The sequence below is a fragment of the Sander vitreus genome, chromosome 3, assembly GCF_031162955.1.
Source record: "Sander vitreus isolate 19-12246 chromosome 3, sanVit1, whole genome shotgun sequence".
NCBI classification, from domain to species: domain Eukaryota; kingdom Metazoa; phylum Chordata; class Actinopteri; order Perciformes; family Percidae; genus Sander; species Sander vitreus.
The window spans coordinates 35,178,251-35,197,511 of NC_135857.1; the positions used below are offsets into that span (position 1 = coordinate 35,178,251).

The 19,261-nt window shown below is 46.5% G+C and overlaps 1 protein-coding gene across 1 annotated transcript in view; it reads left to right on the forward strand.

The window, feature by feature from the left end:
* Nucleotides 1-6,356: 6,356 nt before the first annotated feature.
* The window catches only part of shkbp1 (SH3KBP1 binding protein 1), a 19,534-nt gene continuing 6,629 nt past the window's right edge, over nucleotides 6,357-19,261 (forward strand). The window contains exons 1-13 of the mRNA XM_078247181.1: nucleotides 6,357-6,558; nucleotides 7,373-7,426; nucleotides 7,586-7,631; nucleotides 7,955-8,087; nucleotides 8,663-8,743; nucleotides 9,049-9,219; nucleotides 9,370-9,460; nucleotides 10,409-10,599; nucleotides 11,527-11,642; nucleotides 11,771-11,858; nucleotides 12,977-13,093; nucleotides 14,485-14,655; nucleotides 17,806-17,961. Of these exons, the coding sequence (XP_078103307.1) occupies nucleotides 6,497-6,558; nucleotides 7,373-7,426; nucleotides 7,586-7,631; nucleotides 7,955-8,087; nucleotides 8,663-8,743; nucleotides 9,049-9,219; nucleotides 9,370-9,460; nucleotides 10,409-10,599; nucleotides 11,527-11,642; nucleotides 11,771-11,858; nucleotides 12,977-13,093; nucleotides 14,485-14,655; nucleotides 17,806-17,961 (1,477 nt within the window). The 5' untranslated portion in view covers nucleotides 6,357-6,496. The remainder of the gene's footprint in view (nucleotides 6,559-7,372; nucleotides 7,427-7,585; nucleotides 7,632-7,954; nucleotides 8,088-8,662; nucleotides 8,744-9,048; nucleotides 9,220-9,369; nucleotides 9,461-10,408; nucleotides 10,600-11,526; nucleotides 11,643-11,770; nucleotides 11,859-12,976; nucleotides 13,094-14,484; nucleotides 14,656-17,805; nucleotides 17,962-19,261) is intronic.

Genomic DNA, 19,261 nt, shown 5'->3' on the forward strand with positions numbered 1-19,261 from the left:
TTGTCGTGTTTCTTTAGAAATAAACAACGGACAAATAGAGTCTTTAAACGCTTCAGATGTAAAGGTATTCTCTGTCAAAGTGACGTCAGAATGAATGGGAGTCAATGGGATGCTAACGGGATGCTAACGGGAGGTGATGGCTTGGTAGCATCAAAATGGCGCCATAGGAGCTACGTGTTTTGGGGAGAGGCTTACCCCCTTGGTCAGAATATGGTGACCAGACGTCCCCGGTTTCGGTGACCTGTCCCCGGCTGAGACTGTCCCCAGAAATGTCCCCGGTTTTTCACTGTGACTGACAGACCCGAAATTGGGATTAAAGAGTCACGCACTCTACGACAGGCTCAAGACAGCCAGAGCCTCAGAGCTCAGAGATGTTGTAGAACATCCATATTTTGCAATGCTAAAATTATTGTTTATTTACATGGAGTCTGGTGGGTTTAGCAAACAGGCTTTTCTATGTTTAAAAAAAGGATCTTACTCTTTAACAGAAAGGTCGACCTCCTTAGAAATCCTTTCCATAATGTTGTCAGACACTTAGAATATTAATCTGAGTCTGTCAGCGGCAAAACGAGCCCTTTTGTGAAGGTAAATACAAGCTGGACAATTGACGTCCTAACTTACATTGTAGCCGTTGCCGACTGCAGCGATCTCATTTAATACTGGACCAATGTCAAAGGAAAATATTTGCTCAATAGCTGTAATTGTATACGATACTCAATGAGCTGCTGCAGAAACAAGCCCAGCGTGAAGCAATAAAGCAAAAGCTGTCAGATAAATGTAGTCAGTAAACATTACAACATTTCCCTCTGAGGTGTAGTGGAGTACAAGTATGAAGTAGCAGCAGGGGCGGATCTAGGATCAGACCTTTAGGGGGGCTCAGCCCCTAACCAGTCCCTCCAGAAAAACGTGATTACGCAATCCCATAATTCAATGCATAATCAAAGTCCTCATATTTATGCGGGGGGGGGGCACTTTCGCTGCATAAATTGCTGATTTCCGCGCAACATATGCGGGGCTTGCATGATGTCATAATCCCCGCATTTTCGTTGCAAAAAAGTCCCAAATATCTTAGCAGAAAGATGAAAAATGTTGCGTTTACTTCACACAAGAGCAGCCGTTTCCCCTGTTGCGTTGGGAAGGTTATGAAGTGACGTTATGAAGTGACGTTATGAAGTGACGTTATGAAGTGATATGAAGTGACGTTATGAAGTGACGTTATGAAGTGATATGAAGTGATATGAAGTGACGTTATGAAGTGACGTTATGTAGTGACGTTATGAAGTGATATGAAGCGAAGTGACGTTATGAAGTGACGTTATGAAGTGACGTTATGAAGCGACGTTATGAAGTGATATGAAGTGACATTATGAAGTGACGTTATGAAGTGACGTTATGAAGTGATGTTATGAAGTGACGTTATGAAGTGATATGAAGTGCCGTTATGAAGTGACGTTATGAAGTGATATGTAGTGACATTATGAAGTGATGTTATGAAGTGACGTTATGAAGTGACGTTATGAAGTGACGTTATGAAGTGACGTTATGAAGTGATGTAATGAAGTGATATGTAGTGACGTTATGAAGTGATATGAAGTGACGTTATGAAGTGATGTTATGAAGTGATATGAAGTGACGTTATGAAGTGATATGAAGTGACGTTATGAAGTGATATGTAGTGACGTTATGAAGTGACGTTATGAAGTGATGTAATGAAGTGATATGTAGTGACGTTATGAAGTGATATGAAGTGACGTTATGAAGTGACGTTATGAAGTGATATGTAGTGACATTATGAAGTGATATGAAGTGACATTATGAAGTGATATGAAGTGACATTATGAAGTGACGTTATGAAGTGATATGAAGTGACGTTATGAAGTGATGTAATGAAGTGATATGTAGTGACGTTATGAAGTGACATTATGAAGTGATATGAAGTGACATTATGAAGTGATGTTATGAAGTGATATGAAGTGACGTTATGAAGTGACATTATGAAGTGATATGAAGTGACGTTATGAAGTGATATGAAGTGACGTTATGAAGTGACGTTATGAAGTGACGTTATGAAGTGACATTATGAAGTGACATTATGAAGTGATGTTATGAAGTGATATGAAGTGACGTTATGAAGTGATATGAAGTGATGTTATGAAGTGATGTTATGAAGTGATATGAAGTGACGTTATGAAGTGATATGAAGTGACATTATGAAGTGATATGAAGTGACGTTATGAAGTGATATGAAGTGACGTTATGAAGTGATATGAAGTGATGTTATGAAGTGACGTTATGAAGTGACGTTATGAAGTGACGGAATTACGCGTGTGACGTGAGCATCATCGAGAAGCTGCAAACCCCGCGATGAAACCACGATCAAACCGCAGTTATTGCAAGTTCCCGCAATTTCATCGCATAACATTGCATAAATACCACATATTCCATCACGTTATTTTAAGAAAACGTGACGCATAATCAAGGATTTATAACCGCAACAATCACAAAAAAGCTCCCCATTTTTCTGGAAGGACTGGCTAATGAGCGTGTGACGGATACAGTGCATGCAAGTGTTAAACTGCACCAGGACATTACCAACTTCTTCACAACCGACAGAGACTCAGCCAAAGGGCCAACATTATAATGTATAGTTTAGTATTCTCATGTAAACTATTTATGTCAGCACAGACATTTTTGTTAATTGCTTAGCCAGTGTATCTCACCATAATGTAATAATAATAATAATAATAATAATAATGTAATCTCATTATTATGTTGCCAGATTCCAGACAATCCCACTTACTTATATATCCCACTTACAAATATGAATATATAGTTCTACTGGTATGCTTCCTAGTGACATTAATGCAAAAATATGAAGAAAAAACTATTCCAGCTGTGTGTGCATGGTTATAATTCTGAAGTGCAAAATAGCTCAGGCTACAGCACAAATATTTCCATCCACTGATAAGAATAATCACGTCTAACCTCTGGATTTCTTTTCAAAGTGCACCAGATTGATGCATTTAAACGTTAAAATAGACAAAATGTTCTTACAGGGGAGCAGGCCCATGGACCCCCCTTAGGGGAGCTTGTACCAAAGGGGGTAAGCTTCGCTTCGGAGCTCGAACCTCCTATGGCGCCATTTTGATGCTACAAAACGATCACCCGCCGTTTGTCATCAAGGAGGGATCATCGAGGAGAGATCATCGATGAGAGAGCATCGAGGAGGGATCATCGAGGAGAGATCATCGAGGAGGGATCATCGAGGAGGGATCATGGAGCAGGAAGCATCGAGGAGAGATCATCGAGGAGGGATCATCGAGGAGAGATCATCGAGGAGGGATCATGGAGCAGGAAGCATCGAGGAGGGATCATCGAGGAGAGATCATCGAGGAGGAAGCATCGAGGAGAGATCATCGAGGAGAGATCATCGAGGAGGGATCATGGAGCAGGAAGCATCGAAGAGAGATCATCGAGGAGGGATCATGGAGCAGGAAGCATCGAGGAGAGAGCATCGAGGAGGGATCATCGAGGAGGGATCATGGAGCAGGAAGCATCGAGGAGGGATCATGGAGCAGGAAGCATCGAGGAGAGATCATCGAGGAGAGATCATCGAGGAGAGATCATCGAGGAGAGATCATCGAGGAGAGATCATCGAGGAGGAAGCATCGAGGAGAGATCATCGAGGAGGGATCATCGAGGAGGGATCATCGAGGAGGAAGCATCGAAGAGAGATCATCGAGGAGGGATCATCGAGGAGAGATCATCGAGGAGGAAGCATCGAGGAGGGACGCAGCACGCTGTTGCGGTAAAGTTAGGGAGGTTATGGAGGAAGTAAGCATTTTCACTTGTATTTATTATATTTATTATTATTTATTACACTGCAGCCACGTTCTCCTGTGTCCCCGTTCTTCCATTTTGTTTGCTATTTTTTCAAAAACGGAGCGGTTACGGTATGATCCTTCTAGTTTTGATTGAAGTATCTCTCCCCATACACTAATGAGGTCTAACACCTCTCTCTCCCTCCATTGACTTGCTCCACCACTCTTCTCCATGTTGTTGGCCCAGTCAAGCTTTTAATGTTACTGTCTGTGTCTAGGACTAACTCCTGCTGGCGCATAATTGTGACTAATGTCGATGGGTCTGATTCAGGACCACATATGGAGGTGGTCTAAATCTGATTTGAAAAAGAAATCAGATCTGGGCAAGATTTGAGTGTTCCCACTACTTCTGAAGACGTCTGACCTGGTCACTTGACCCCAAAAAAAATCTGATTTTGGGCCACTTTTGCCTGCAGTCTGAATGCGGACTAAACGTCCCAGGAACTTTAGGCCATCTTAACCTTGCAGCGCGTGCACGTCTCTTTTCTGTCTCTCATTCTCCGTGAAATGTTGCAGGAAATAAAGTGTTTGATGATCAAAATGTTTCTGGGGGACAATCCCAAGACCCCCCCCCCTGCACACTTCAGTACATCTCCAGCTCTGGTTTTTGGCAGTTTTGGACACTGTTGATGCACACAGCACGCGTCTGTGTGTTTCTTCCACCCACGCCGCCCTTTTAGAGAGAATGGGAGGAAGCGAAGTCCAGCAGGGAAGAGGAAGAGGAAGATAGCGGACACGAGAACAGGAAGTGGAGCATCTCTGTTCGTCTCTGCTGAAACAACACTGAGCATCTGCACAGCTGCAGTGCTGCCCGGCGAGTGCATGACCGCTGGGATCTGGGATCTCTCTGATGATGTGGGGGGTATGGTGAAGGGTATGTGATGATGTGGGGGTATGGTGACGGGTATGTGATGATGTGGGGGGTATGGTGAAGGGTATGTGATGATGTGGGGGTATGGTGACGGGTATGTGATGATGTGGGGGGTATGGTGACAGGTATGTGATGATGTGGGGGTATGGTGAAGGGTATGTGATGATGTGGGGGTATGGTGACGGGTATGTGATGATGTGGGGGTATGGTGAAGGGTATGTGATGATGTGGGGGTATGGTGAAGGGTATGTGATGATGTGGGGGTATGGTGAAGGGTATGTGATGATGTGGGGGTATGGTGAAGGGTATGTGATGATGTGGGGGGTATGGTGAAGGGTATGTGATGATGGGGGGGTATGGTGAAGGGTATGTGATGATGTGGGGGTATGGTGAAGGGTATGTGATGATGGGGGGGTATGGTGAAGGGTATGTGATGATGGGGGGGTATGGTGAAGGGTATGTGATGATGGGGGGGCCAAGGGAACTTCATCAGGATCATAGTATCCTGGATCCATGAAATAACTGGCCTTTCAAAATAAAAGTCTGCCTGCCTCTATGGGAATCTAACATAGGGGTGTACTGACTTATGCCCCCTGTATTTTAAGGAAGAACATTTATTTATTTATGATACATTATTCATTCACAAAGAAAATTTGTGTCCTTAAAGATTGGATTTTTCCTAATTTTTTCAATTAAAGCATTAGATCAATTTCTAAAAGATGATTCTTTTATTCCTCTTTTTAGTCAACTTTAGCATGGGTTCCAATGCTCATGAGCAGCACTGTGTATACTGTATATAGTATGTGCAATGTGCAAATGTATGGTCCATCAGAATCAGAATCAGAAGATGTATTACATATATATATATATATATATATATGTAAATTAGAAAGAAATATACACACAACATGTATATACACACAGAATTAGAAAGAAATATATAAACAAAAATAGTAAGAAATATACACACTACAAGTACTGGTTATTGCACATGGTCCGTACGTGAAAGTGTGAATGTGTGAATGTGTGAATATGTGTGTATGCGTGCGTGCTGGGGGGTGCTAGTGAGTGTGTGTGTTCAGTGTGGTGATGGCTTGTGGAAAGAAGCTGTTCCTGAGTCTGTTGGTCCTGGTCCCGATTGACCGATAGCGCCTGCCAGAGGGCAGCAGGTCAGACAGGGGGTAGGCAGGATGGGAGCAGTCTGCTGAGGCAGCGGGATGAATGGATGTCCTTCAGGGAGGGGAGGGGAGGGGAGGGGGGCAGCCGATGATCCTCTGTGCGGTGTTGACCACTCTCTGGAGCTTCTTCCGTTCTGCCTCAGTGCAAATGTATGGTCCAAATTGCAAGTTAATGCGAAGTGTCACATGTCTTTAGTGTTTATAGTTTACTTAAACTTAAACTTGGCTTGTATGAAAAAAAAAAATAATAATAATAATAATTATATATATATATATATATATATATATATATATATATATATCTCCTTCTGGAAAACAATAACATATAGTCCCGTTCCAGTCCTGCGCCGGCTCCGGTCCGGGGTTTACCTCTTCCCCCCGGATCCACCGGTACTCCCGCTGACTGTCAGACACTCCACCGCGGGGTTTACCTCTCACCATCCGCCTCACTGCACGACAGGAAGTTGGGATGAAAACAAAAACGGAAACTTGAATTTGTCTCAAAAATGGAGTCAAAATAAAAAGTATTGTTATTGTTTTTTTTGAAGGAGTAGCTAACCCTTCACATGAAGATGTCTAACACGACGAGGAGCGGAGACATCATCCACCTGAATGTCGGGGGGAAGAGGTGAGGAACCGGGTGGAACGGTTGAGGCTAACGGTTGAGGCTAACGTTGGAAGGGATCCAGCTACGGCGACGACAGTTACGTTAAGGCACCAAAACGAGTAATTAAGGCTAGGAAAAAGATCGTGGTTTGGATTACAACACTCCAGACAACATACACTTGATTCATGTGTGAAAGTGTTAAAACATATATTATTATATTAGCCTGGATTTAGTAAGATTTAGCGTCATTTTGCGTAACTTCCGGCCGTAGCTGTATCCCTTTTAGCAACAACGGCTAACCTCCGGCTAGCTAACGTTAGCTACCCCGGGGAACACTGCTAATAAAGAGTCGTCCCACCGGGTTATTAATGTTTTAAAAAGTTAAAATCATTACAACGCTTTTACACCTTTGTGGGCACAAAGTAACGTCAGACGGAGAGTAACGTAAAGCCCAAATAAAGTTGTTATGGAGTGTAAGTTAGCTAATGTCCGATAATGGAAGCAGTGGGGAACAAACGTCGAGCTCAGGACCTACAACGCTAAAATAGCTTTATATTCTGTATTAAATGCGCGCAAATAAACGTCAAATAAGGTTACATGTTTGCCAATGCGTCTTGTTCGCGGGTACAGTAAGTTTCTAGTGTGTAACGTAACGTTACATGTGTGCAAAAGTTACTCTGACCGAGAATGGAACCATGTAGCATTTGGCTAAGTGGTGGATAAACATTTAGCATCCTTAGCTGGGTTCCGTGACTTATTTTCTATCTATCTATATATCTGTATCTCTCCTTCTCTATCTACATTATCTATCTATACTAATACGGTTTGTTTCCAGGTTCAGCACCTCCAGGCAGACACTGATGTGGGTTCCTGACTCCTTTTTCTCTAGGTGGGTGAGAAAAAACACACGATGCTAATGCAGCCATCACCAAACTCCATTCAAAATTTGAGCGATTTAACTTTGCCTTGACTACTGGCACACAACACTAAAATGTAAATGGCTGCTGTGTATCTGTGCTCGCTAACAGCTGGATGGTTTGTGTTTCAGTCTTTTGAGCGGTCGGATCTCAACTCTGAAGGATGAAACTGGAGCTGTGAGTACATCGGCTCTGTGTTTATACGTACATCCGTCCATTGTTGTTATCACCATCTTTACTCTGCTGTGTGTGTATACTGTATGTGGTAATAACTGTGTGTGTGTCTGTGTCTGCGTATATGTGCGTGTGTGTGTGTCTGTGTGTGTACGTGCGTGTGTGTCTGTGTGTGTGTCTGCGTATATGTGTGTGTCTGCATGTGTGTGTGTGTGTCTGCGTGTGTGTGTGTGTCTGTGTGCGTGTGTGTCTGTGTGTGTGTGTCTGCATGTGTGTGTGTGTCTGCGTGTGTGTGTGTGTGTGTGTTATCTCCTCTGTCACTGCAGATCTTCATCGACAGGGACCCCTCTCTGTTCGCCACCATCCTCAACTTCCTACGGACCAAAGAGCTGTACCCCCGCTCCATCAGCGTGCACATGCTCATGCACGAGGCCGAGTTCTACGGCATCACGCCGCTGGGTGAGGCACGATGGCAGAGTCATGATGAGACTAGTCTCGCATTGCCAGACCTTTCTCCACAGTACCCCCTGCAGTCCTCCACAGTACCCCTAGGGGGACACGTACCCCCTACAGTCCTCCAGAGTACCTCTAGGGGGACACGTACCCCCTGCAGTCCTCCACAGTACCCCTAGGGGGACATATACCCCCTGCAGTCCTCCAGAGTACCTCTAGGGGGACACGTACCCCCTGCAGTCCTCCACAGTACCCCTAGGGGGACATATACCCCCTGCAGTCCTCCACAGTACCCCTAGGGGGACACATAGCCCCATTTGAGAAACACTGCTATAGACTAATAAGCATATAAACTAAATATTTTTGGAATTTGTTTCTCTGGCTTTACTTTGGTTCTGAGGACTTTGTTATTCTATCATTATAGTTTCCATTTCTACCTTGAACAATGAGATCCTTTAAGCCCCTTAGATGTTCTGAAATCCCTTTTATAATATCAGTGCGAGCTCCCTCTGTATTCAATATAACTGCTCTGCTCTGTTGTGTTATTGATGATATATGACGGTTTGTGGTTGTGTCGACAGTGCGTAAGCTGCAGCTGTGTGACGAGCTGGACCGATCGTCGTGTGGGAACGTGTTGTTCAACGGCTACCTGCCTCCTCCAGGTACAGCGTGAGAGATTCTTAAAGAATATGAATGGATACACAAACGTCCAGTTTGATTATTCCACGTGTTACTGGAGAAATGAAAGATTTCACAACAATTAGGTTAAGTTAAAGGAACACGCCGACTTACTCTCTATCAGTCTGTCTATCAGTCTGTCTATCTGTCTGTCTAACTGTCTATCTGTCTATATATACACATTTCTGTCACTCTTTCCCTGTGAGGATCCGCCCCCTCAACGGAGACGCAGCTTCGTTCTGTTTCCCCTTCTGTGTCCTCACTTCCTGTCTGTGTCCCCCCCCCCCAGTGTACCCAGCGAAGCGGCGTAACCGGCACAGTGTGGCGGGATCGCAGTTCATGGCGGGCCGAGTGGCGCCTGCAGAGAGAGTGCCGGTCAGACGCAGCAACACCATGCCCCCCAACCTGGGGAACTCGGGGATCCTGGGCCGGGCCAGCACGGAGGAGAGGACGCCGGGAGGTGAACACACACTCAGGATTCACTTAGTCAAGGGACTGGGACCAGTACAGAGCTTTCTAATTGTGTGTGTGTGTGTGTGTGTGTGTGTGTGTCTTTGTGTGTGTCTGTCTTTGTGTGTGTGTGTGTGTGTGTGTGTGTGTGTGTGTGTAGGTCAGTTGTCTGATACGGGCATGGTTCGGATCATCTGTGGTCATCACAACTGGATAGCTGTGGCCTACGCACAGTTTGTCGTCTGCTACAGGTTAGTGTCACACGTCCAGACCTTCCTCTACAGCGCTGTGGAGGAAGGTCTGGCTACACACACAGATGCATTCTGGGATGGAACAAAAAAAAACAACAACTCTGGGTTGTTTACATTTTATATGAACCAATCCCAACGGTCTTGGGCGGCGCTAAGCTCCAGACGCAGCGACGGTGGCTCTGCTAAATAGTCTCAGGAAAGAACTGCTTCTGGTGGAACATTTGACAATATTACATGAAGCTAACTGTTGACCCGATACAGTAACGTGAGATGTTTAAATCAGCTGATACATGGTTACACCTCATTGGCTCTCACCAGTGTATCTCCGCAGCAATCCCACCAATCAGTCCCAGAACCTCCCAGTTAGAGAGGACATGACCTAAACATATTCTTTATAAATCTTCACATTCGTTCCCTGAAAGAACGGAGCAGGTCTGACTTGTTGCACCGTCCAAATGTTCTTCGAACTTTGACATTTTCAGCGTGTAGCTCGCTAGCTCGGAGGTTGTTGTTGTTGTTGTTGTTGTTTCCGGAAGAGAACAGGAGGGGGAATGTACTTCCGTTGATAGTTACAGGTGCACACTTTGTCATCCGGATTGTTTACTACACAACCACTGAGTTTACAGGAATACAGAGATATAAAGTATTAATATGCAGTGATGAAATACTGCTTATCAAATGGATGCTTTTATTAGGGACTTCCTGTTTTTTTTCCCTCAACAAATGTATTTGACTCTCTCTGTCTCTCTCTCTGTCTCTCTCTGTCTCTCTTTGTCTCTCTCTGTCTCTCTTTGTCTCTCTCTGTCTCTCTCTCTCTCTGTGTCTCTCTCTCTCTCTCTCTCTGTCTCTCTCTCTCTGTCTCTCTGTCTCTCTCTGTCTGTCTCTCTCTCTCTCTCTCTCTCTGTCTCTCTCGGTCTCTCTCTGTCTCTCCCTCTCTCTGTCTCTCAGGGTGAAGGAGTCCACCGGGTGGCAGCAGGTCTTCACCTCTCCCCGTCTGGACTGGGTGATCGACAGAGTGGCGCTCAACGCCAAGGTGATGGCCGGCTCGCTGGGAGACAACGACAAGATGGTGGCCGTCGCCTCGGGGACGGAGATCATCCTGTGGGCCATCTGCCCCGACGGCAACGGAAACGAAATCGGTGCGACTTTCCACCAGTAATGAATCTTCATCAGTCCTCAAGAGGAGAAATGTTCACGGCTTTGACACTTTTACCAGAAACACTACGGGTCCTATCTCACACCCGGCGCAGCGCAAAGCCCGCCGCAAGTCTTTGCTAGTTTAAGACCGACGCAGTTGTCAATTTCCCGTCCAGCGCCCGCGTTGTTTAAATAGCAGATGCACCTGCGCCTGGTCTTACAGGGAGGTGTGTTCAGGTGCTTTCTGGGCGTGCTGGTCTTACAGGGAGGTGTGTTCAGGTGCTTTCTGGGCGTGCTTTCACACACATGCAGAAGATCACAAATACAAATATTACGGTGCATATCCTCCATCATAACAGCAATGCTCCAAGGTCCAAACGCGCCTGACACACAAGCACACACACACACACACACACACACACACACACACACACACACACACACACACACACACACACACACACACGGACGGACACAGACGCACACATCCACGAAATTGCGTTTGCTAAACCCACCAGACTCCATGTAAATAAACAGTAATTTAAGCATCGTAAAACACACTTCATTCAAAGTCGACAGAAACTAAATAAAACCATTAAAAGCTGTTTTGGGTCGTCTTTGCACTTTAACCAACCACCACAACTCTAGTTTTGGTGGAAATAAAAACCTAGTTTACCTATTTAAATGTGACAATATGTTGGCTCTATACACGCTAAAAGTACTGATTATTTAAATGGAGTCTGGTGGGTTTAGAGCTAGCGACCTCAGAGCTGTTTCTGGTTAAACAGAAAGGTCTCAAAGAGGTTTTAAAGGTCTATCTCTGAAGGGATCCTTTCCATAATGTTGTCAGACACTTAGAATAATAACATGTTTTAACAAGAATGTTCCTTTAAGGCACTTGCGTCTGACACCGTGTCTTTCTCCCGCAGGCGTCTTCAGTCTGAACGTGCCGGTGGAGGCCCTCTTCTTCGTTGGTAACCAGCTGATCGCCACCAGCCACACGGGGAAGGTCGGCGTTTGGAACGCCGTCACCAAACACTGGCAGGTGGGTGAGGACCAGTCGGGCCGCCTCCTGATCAAAGACTGATCAAAGATAATCAACAGCTTCCAGTTAGTTAGTTTTAATAATAGTGTGTGTGTGTGTGTGTGTGTGTGTGTGTGTGTGGGGGGTAGAATCAGGACGTGGTTCCCATCAGCAGCTACGACACCGCCGGCTCCTTCCTCATCCTGGGCTGCAACAACGGATCCATCTATTACATCGGTGAGACACACTTACACGCACACATACACACACATACAAACACGCACATACACACACGCATCCGCACACACGCACGCACGGATGCACACACGGACACAGACACGCATCCACACACACACACGCACGGATGCACACGCACATGCACATACACACACACACACCTGTATCACACACACATGCACACATGCACACATATACACATGCACACACACACACCTGTATCACACCACACACACACACCTGTATCACACACACACACCTGTATCACACACACACACACACCTGTATCACACACACACACACACATCTGTATCACACACACACACACACACACACACCTGTATCACACCACATACACATGCACACATATACACATGCACACACACACACCTGTATCACACACACACACACACACACACCTGTATCACACACACCTGTATCACACACACACACCTGTATCACACACACACACCTGTATCACACACACACACCTGTATCGCACACACACACACACACCTGTATCGCACACACACACACACACCTATATCGCACACACACACACACCTGTATTGCACACACACACACACACACACCTGTATCTCACACACACACACACACACACACACACCTGTATTGCACACACACACACACACACACACCTGTATCTCACACACACACACACACACACACACCTGTATCTCACACACACACACACACCTGTATCGCACACACACACACACACCTATATCGCACACACACACACACCTGTATTACACATCACACACACACACACACACCTATATCGCACACACACACACACACACACACACCTGTATCGCACACACACACCTGTATCTCACACACACACACCCCCACACACCTGTATCACACACACACACACACCCCCCCACACATCTGTATCACACCACACACACAGTTCATCCTGTCTCCGTTTTCCAGTTGTGAATATTATAGCTAAAAAAAAATGTACCCGGCATTTTAGTTTGACTGAAAGGTTTAATTGACGTGATGTTTTCGGCTTCTGTTGGGTTTTGGTTTCCTGTACTGGCCCTGGTCTGAACAGAGGCTCACTGCTGTGTCTGCTGTCTGTTTGCCAGATGTGCAGAAGTTTCCTCTGAGGATGAAGGATAACGATCTGCTGGTGACGGAGCTGTACAGAGACCCGACCGAAGACGCCATCACCGCTCTCAGCGTCTACCTAACTCCCAAAACCAGTACGCAACTACAACACTTCCTATACCAAATACTGCTGCCTTTCTTACCTTCCTAGTAATGCTGCTGCTGTTTAAACCTGGCTGTCAAAGCTAGAAGAAGAGAAGGAAGGGTGAAAGAAAGGAGGTAAGGATGGGAACAAGAGGGAAGGAAGGCAGGATAGAAGGGAAGTAAAGGAAGAATAAATAAGGAAGGATGGGGAAAGAAGGAAAGAAGACGAAAGAAAGGAAAGGAGGTAGGTCACGGAAGGCTTGTATCATGTGGACGCGCCGACAGTTCTGCTGTCATTACTCAGAATTCCTCGTTGGGGAGACAGAAACGACGCACTATAGCTTTGAAGTGTAAGTGTATGAAACGTGATTATAATGGCTAAGCCTAAAAACGTAAAGCCACTGAGGGACCATACGGACTTGAACCTGACGGTCTACGGCTGGTGAACTAGCTGACGCGCTCTCGTCTACCTTACACCGCTCCGTAATCACTGACTCCAATAGTCATCGTTGCGCCTTGACGGACATTCATTGATCACAATGTTCTTCATATGAACGTGCAAGAATCCATGTGCCCATCAAGCTCCATCAACAAACATTTACACATCCACATGTGCGTTGCGTCGCGATTTGATGCGGTCCAAAACTCTTTGTACGTGCTGAAAGGTTCCTACCTATAAATAGACGTCACTCAAAAGCACACTAGTGACGCCAGTGGACAAATGAAATCGGCTCCTAGAGAGCTGACGCACCGAGCCGATTATCGGCCGTCGGACAGTCTGGCGAGGTCGTGACTCGAGTCTGTTTGGTGTGTTCCGTGCCGTCGTCCGTCCGAGGGGCCGTCGGCCCTCATTTTGGCCGATCCAACATGCTCAGTCGGAGACGGGGCAGTCGGGACTCACCGTAGAGTGATGAGTGAGGCGGATGAGCCTCTCAAAATCTGACGAAAGTCTTTTAAACTGACCTTTGTCACGGCTTTCTCTCTTCAGATGTTTTCAGAGACACGTTTCCGTGAACTGTTTTAGGACAATATGAGATGGTATTCTGAACGAGACGCCATGACAGTCTGGCTGTGAATTTCCTGGAGAAGCCAGACCCACGTGACGCGTTCGTCCAATCAGCTGCCGGTTTTCATTTTCTGGGAAACAATACAGAGGAGCGCCGCCTGCTGCTATGGAGGCGTATTACGTTTCGCGCACGCGCAGAGCGTACGCTCAAGTCGGCGTCCCCTCAGTGTGTTTTGAGGCATTTTTTTTGGACCTCGGGGACCCGACTGATCAGTCCGACTGGCTTTTCTGCCGACGGTCAGCCGTCTAGTTGGTGTGTCAGCACCTTTCCTGTGATGCTCAAAGCGGCCACATGACATCGGTGTTTAACCTGGAATGTGCTGTTTGTGTGCTCAGGCGACAGCGGGAACTGGATCGAGATTGCGTACGGGACCAGCTCCGGGACGGTCCGAGTCATCGTTCAGCACCCGGAGACGGTGGGCTCGGGGCCGCAGCTCTTCCAGACCTTCTCCGTGCACCGCAGCCCCGTCACCAAGATCATGCTGTCGGAGAAACACCTCATCTCAGGTACCGCTCTCATAGCAACTCTGGGACATCTTGCAATATTCTGCGATGTATTGCAATATCCAAGCTGCAATAAGTACCTTTTAGACTGGAATGATGAGTGTTTGGGTTTGTTTCTTTAAGGTAGCTACCACAAAGGTATTGTAGGTAGAAAAGGTATTGTTTACTGAACAATAACATAAATGTACAAATAATATTTAGCCGTTAGATTGAATAACATAACACAAATCACACCCTTCAAATATGCTAACTGCAGTATTTCTTCAAATGATATTACACACAACTACCCCTTTACCCGTTTCTCTATCAGTTCCCACCTAAAACACTCCAGCTACACACAATGATTCCTCCTTACAGCAGTTTCAATGAGAACACACACAGACACACACACACACACACACACACAGACACACACACACACACACACAGACACAGACACACACAGACAGACACACACAGACAGACACACATACACACAGACACACACACACACACACAGACACACACACACGCAGACACAGACACACACAGACAGACACACACACACACACACAGACACACACACACAGACACACACACACACGCAGACACACACACAGACAGACACACATACACACAGACACACACACAGTCACAGACACACACACACGCAGACACACACACACACACTCTCTCACTCACACACACCCCCCCACACACACACACACACACACACACACACACCCCCAGACACACAGACACACACACACACAGACAGACACACACAGACACTCACACACACACACACACACACTCTCTCTCTCTCTCTCTCTCTCTCACTCACTCACTCACTCACACACACACACACACACACACACACAAGAGAAAAACCAAAGTTGCGGACCTGATGGTAGCTCGTGTGGACGTGCAGCAGGACGTTATCTTCAGTGAAGCCAACACACAGAAATCCAACTTACAGTTAGCTGTTAGTCCAAGAAACACAGCTCGAAAACGATAACCAGTCACCCTCTACGGCAAAGTCCTCTTCAGCAGGGAAACACGCTGTCGTCCTCTCTGGTCCAAAATCAGCGTCCTCCGAATCAGAAACTCTCCGCCATTAGCTCCAACTGTAGCTAGTCCGTTAGCTCCAACTTTAGCTACTTTGTTAGCTCCAACTTTAGCTAGTCCGTTAGCTCCAACTTTAGCTAGTCCTTTAGCTAGTCCGTTAGCTCCAACTTTAGCTAGTCTGTTAGCTCCAACTTTAGCTAGTCTGTTAGCTCCAACTTTAGCTAGTCCTTTAGCTAGTCCGTTAGCTCCAACTTTAGCTAGTCCCGTTAGCTCCAACTTTAGCTAGTCCGTTAGCTCCAACTTTAGCTAGTCCGTTAGCTCCAACTTTAGCTAGTCCGTTAGCTCCAACTTTAGCTAGTCCGTTAGCTAGTCTGTTAGCTCCAACTTTAGCTAGTCCTTTAGTTGGTCCGTTAGCTCCAACTTTAGCTAGTCCCTTAGCTCCAACTGTAGCTAGTCTTTAGCTAGTTTGTTAGCTCCAACTGTAGCTAGTCCGTTAGCTCCAACTGTAGCTAGTCCGTTAGCTCCAACTGTAGCTAGTCCGTTAGCTCCAACTTTAGCTAGTTTGTTAGCTCCCACTTTAGCTAGTCCGTTAGCTCCCACTTTAGCTAGTCCGTTAGCTCCAACTTTAGCCAGGCACACTAGCACAACGTTTGTTCTAAACCACTGCTGTTTGACCGGAAACGTGCCGTAGTGTAGCTACACCTCTTCAGCTTCGTTATTCCACTTAGATCTTCTCCAAGCTAACTATTCTAGCGTCTCTCGATGTTTCTCAGTGTTTTCTTTCCTCTTCTCGATTTGTGATTCTCTCCACTCTCCCGTGTCTCCGCTCAGCCGTTTTGCCTGTGTGTGTCTGTGTTTGTTTGTTTGTGTGTCTGTCTGTGTGTCTGTCTGTGTGCATGTCTGCCTGTCTCCTTCTGTCTCTGTGTGTGAAACGGGTTAGGCTACTGAGAATGTCATTTTTCATTTGAATGTTTAAGCCGCGGCCGGAAACGTCATTGCGTTATAATCGATTATGGTGGGCCACTGCATCGATGCAGCATCGTCCATGTCTGCATCCCGATGCATCAATTATCTGATTCATTTCAACACCTCTACTAGCCAGTCAGAAGCAGAGTATGAGGGCGTGTCCTGACAGTACCTAGGTAAGGACTACTAGCCAGTCAGAAGCAGAGTATGAGGGCGTGTCCTGACAGTACCTAGGTAAGGACTACTAGCCAGTCAGAAGCAGAGTATGAGGGCGTGTCCTGACAGTACCTAGGTAAGGACTACTAGCCAGTCAGAAGCAGAGTATGAGGGCGTGCCCTGACAGTACCTAGGTAAGGACTACTAGCCAGTCAGAAGCAGAGTATGAGGGCGTGCCCTGACAGTACCTAGGTAAGGACTACTAGCCAGTCAGAAGCAGAGTATGAGGGCGTGCCCTGACAGTACCTAGGTAAGGACTACTAGCCAGTCAGAAGCAGAGTATGAGGGCGTGTCCTGACAGTACCTAGGTAAGGACTACTAGCCAGTCAGAAGCAGAGTATGAGGGCGTGCCCTGACAGTAGCTAGGTAAGGACTACTAGCCAGTCAGAAGCAGAGTATGAGGGCGTGCCATGCTAGCAGCTAGGCAAGCATTATAACATGTGTTCCAAAGTGACCACGTTTGTCTCTGAAGTAAAGGCTGGACTACAATAGAGCTGTTTGGAGCAGTTTGTGAACAGTGTTTTCTCACACTTTCTTACTCAGGGGTGCTAACTTCATGATCTGCTTTCATGTTTCAAGTTATTCACAATCATCCAGGTCATTGTCCGAGTCAGACGCATTCTCACTTCCTGGAACATACTCTGCTTGGTTTAGGCGAGGGGTTGGAGCCCGGCTAGAGCGTGCAGGAGGCGGGACATGACGCGAATTACAGCCAGGCCCCGCAAATCTGTAGATAAATTTTTTTGTTGGCTCTGCCTCCAATGCTGTATCCATGGTTACACAGAGCTAGTTTGTGACTTGGTCACAACCGAGTGTCTCGCCATTCCTTGAATCTGTCTGATGATTTTGGCGTCGGCCCTTACCGACAGAGGTTTCTGAATCTGGTCTGGACGACTGAAGTTGTTCATGTCTGTCTCCTGTCAGTTTGTGCCGACAACAACCACGTGCGGACGTGGACGGTGACTCGCTTCAGAGGGATGATCTCCACGCAGCCGGGCTCCACGCCGCTCACCTCCTTCAAGATCCTCAGCCTGGACGACGTGGACGGACACGGAGGCTGCAGCGCCGGGACGGAGATAGGTAACACACACACACACACACACACAGCTAGAGATAGGTAACACACACACACACACAGCTAGAGATAGGTAACACACACACACACACACACACACACACAGCTAGAGATAGGTAACACACACACACACACACAGCTAGAGATAGGTAACACACACACACACACACAGCTAGAGATAGGTAACACACACACACACACAGCTAGAGATAGGTAACACACACCCACCCACACACACACACACACACAGCTAGAGATAGGTAACACACACACACACACACACAGCTAGAGATAGGTAACACACACACACACACACACACAGCTAGAGATAGGTAACACACACCCACACACACACACACAGCTAGATATAGGGTAACACACACACACAGCTAGAGATAGGTAACACACACACACACACACACACACACACACACACACACACATACAGCCAGCGATAGGTAACACACACACACACACACACACACAGCTAGAGATAGGTAATGCACACACACACACACACAGCCAGAGATAGGTAACACACACACACACACACACACAGAGATAGGTAACACACACACACAGCCAGAGATAGGTAACACACACACACACACACACACACAGCCAGAGATAGGTAAAACACACACACACACACACACAGCTAGAGATAGGTAACACACACACACACAGCCAGAGATAGGGTAACACACACACACAGCCAGAGATAGGGTAACACACACACACACAGCATAGCACACACACACACAGCCAGAGATAGGTAACACACACACACACACACACACACACACACACAGACACACACACACACACACAGCCAGAGATAGGTAACACACACACACAGCCAGAGATAGGTAACACACACACACACAGCCAGAGATAGGTAACACACACACACACAGCTAGAGATAGGTAACACACACACACACAGCCAGAGATAGGTAACACACACACACACACACACACAGCCAGAGATAGGTAACACACACACACAGCTAGAGATAGGTAACACGCACACACAGCCAGAGATAGGTAACACACACACACACACACACACACACAGCCAGAGATAGGTAACACACACACACACACACACAGCCAGAGATAGGTAACACACACACACACAGCCAGAGATAGGTAACACGCACACACAGAGCTAGAGATAGGTCACACACACATACAGCCAGCGATAGGTAACACACACACACACACAGCCAGAGATAGATAACACACACACACACACACACAGCCAGAGATAGGTAACACACAGCAGGCTCCGATGGAAACTGT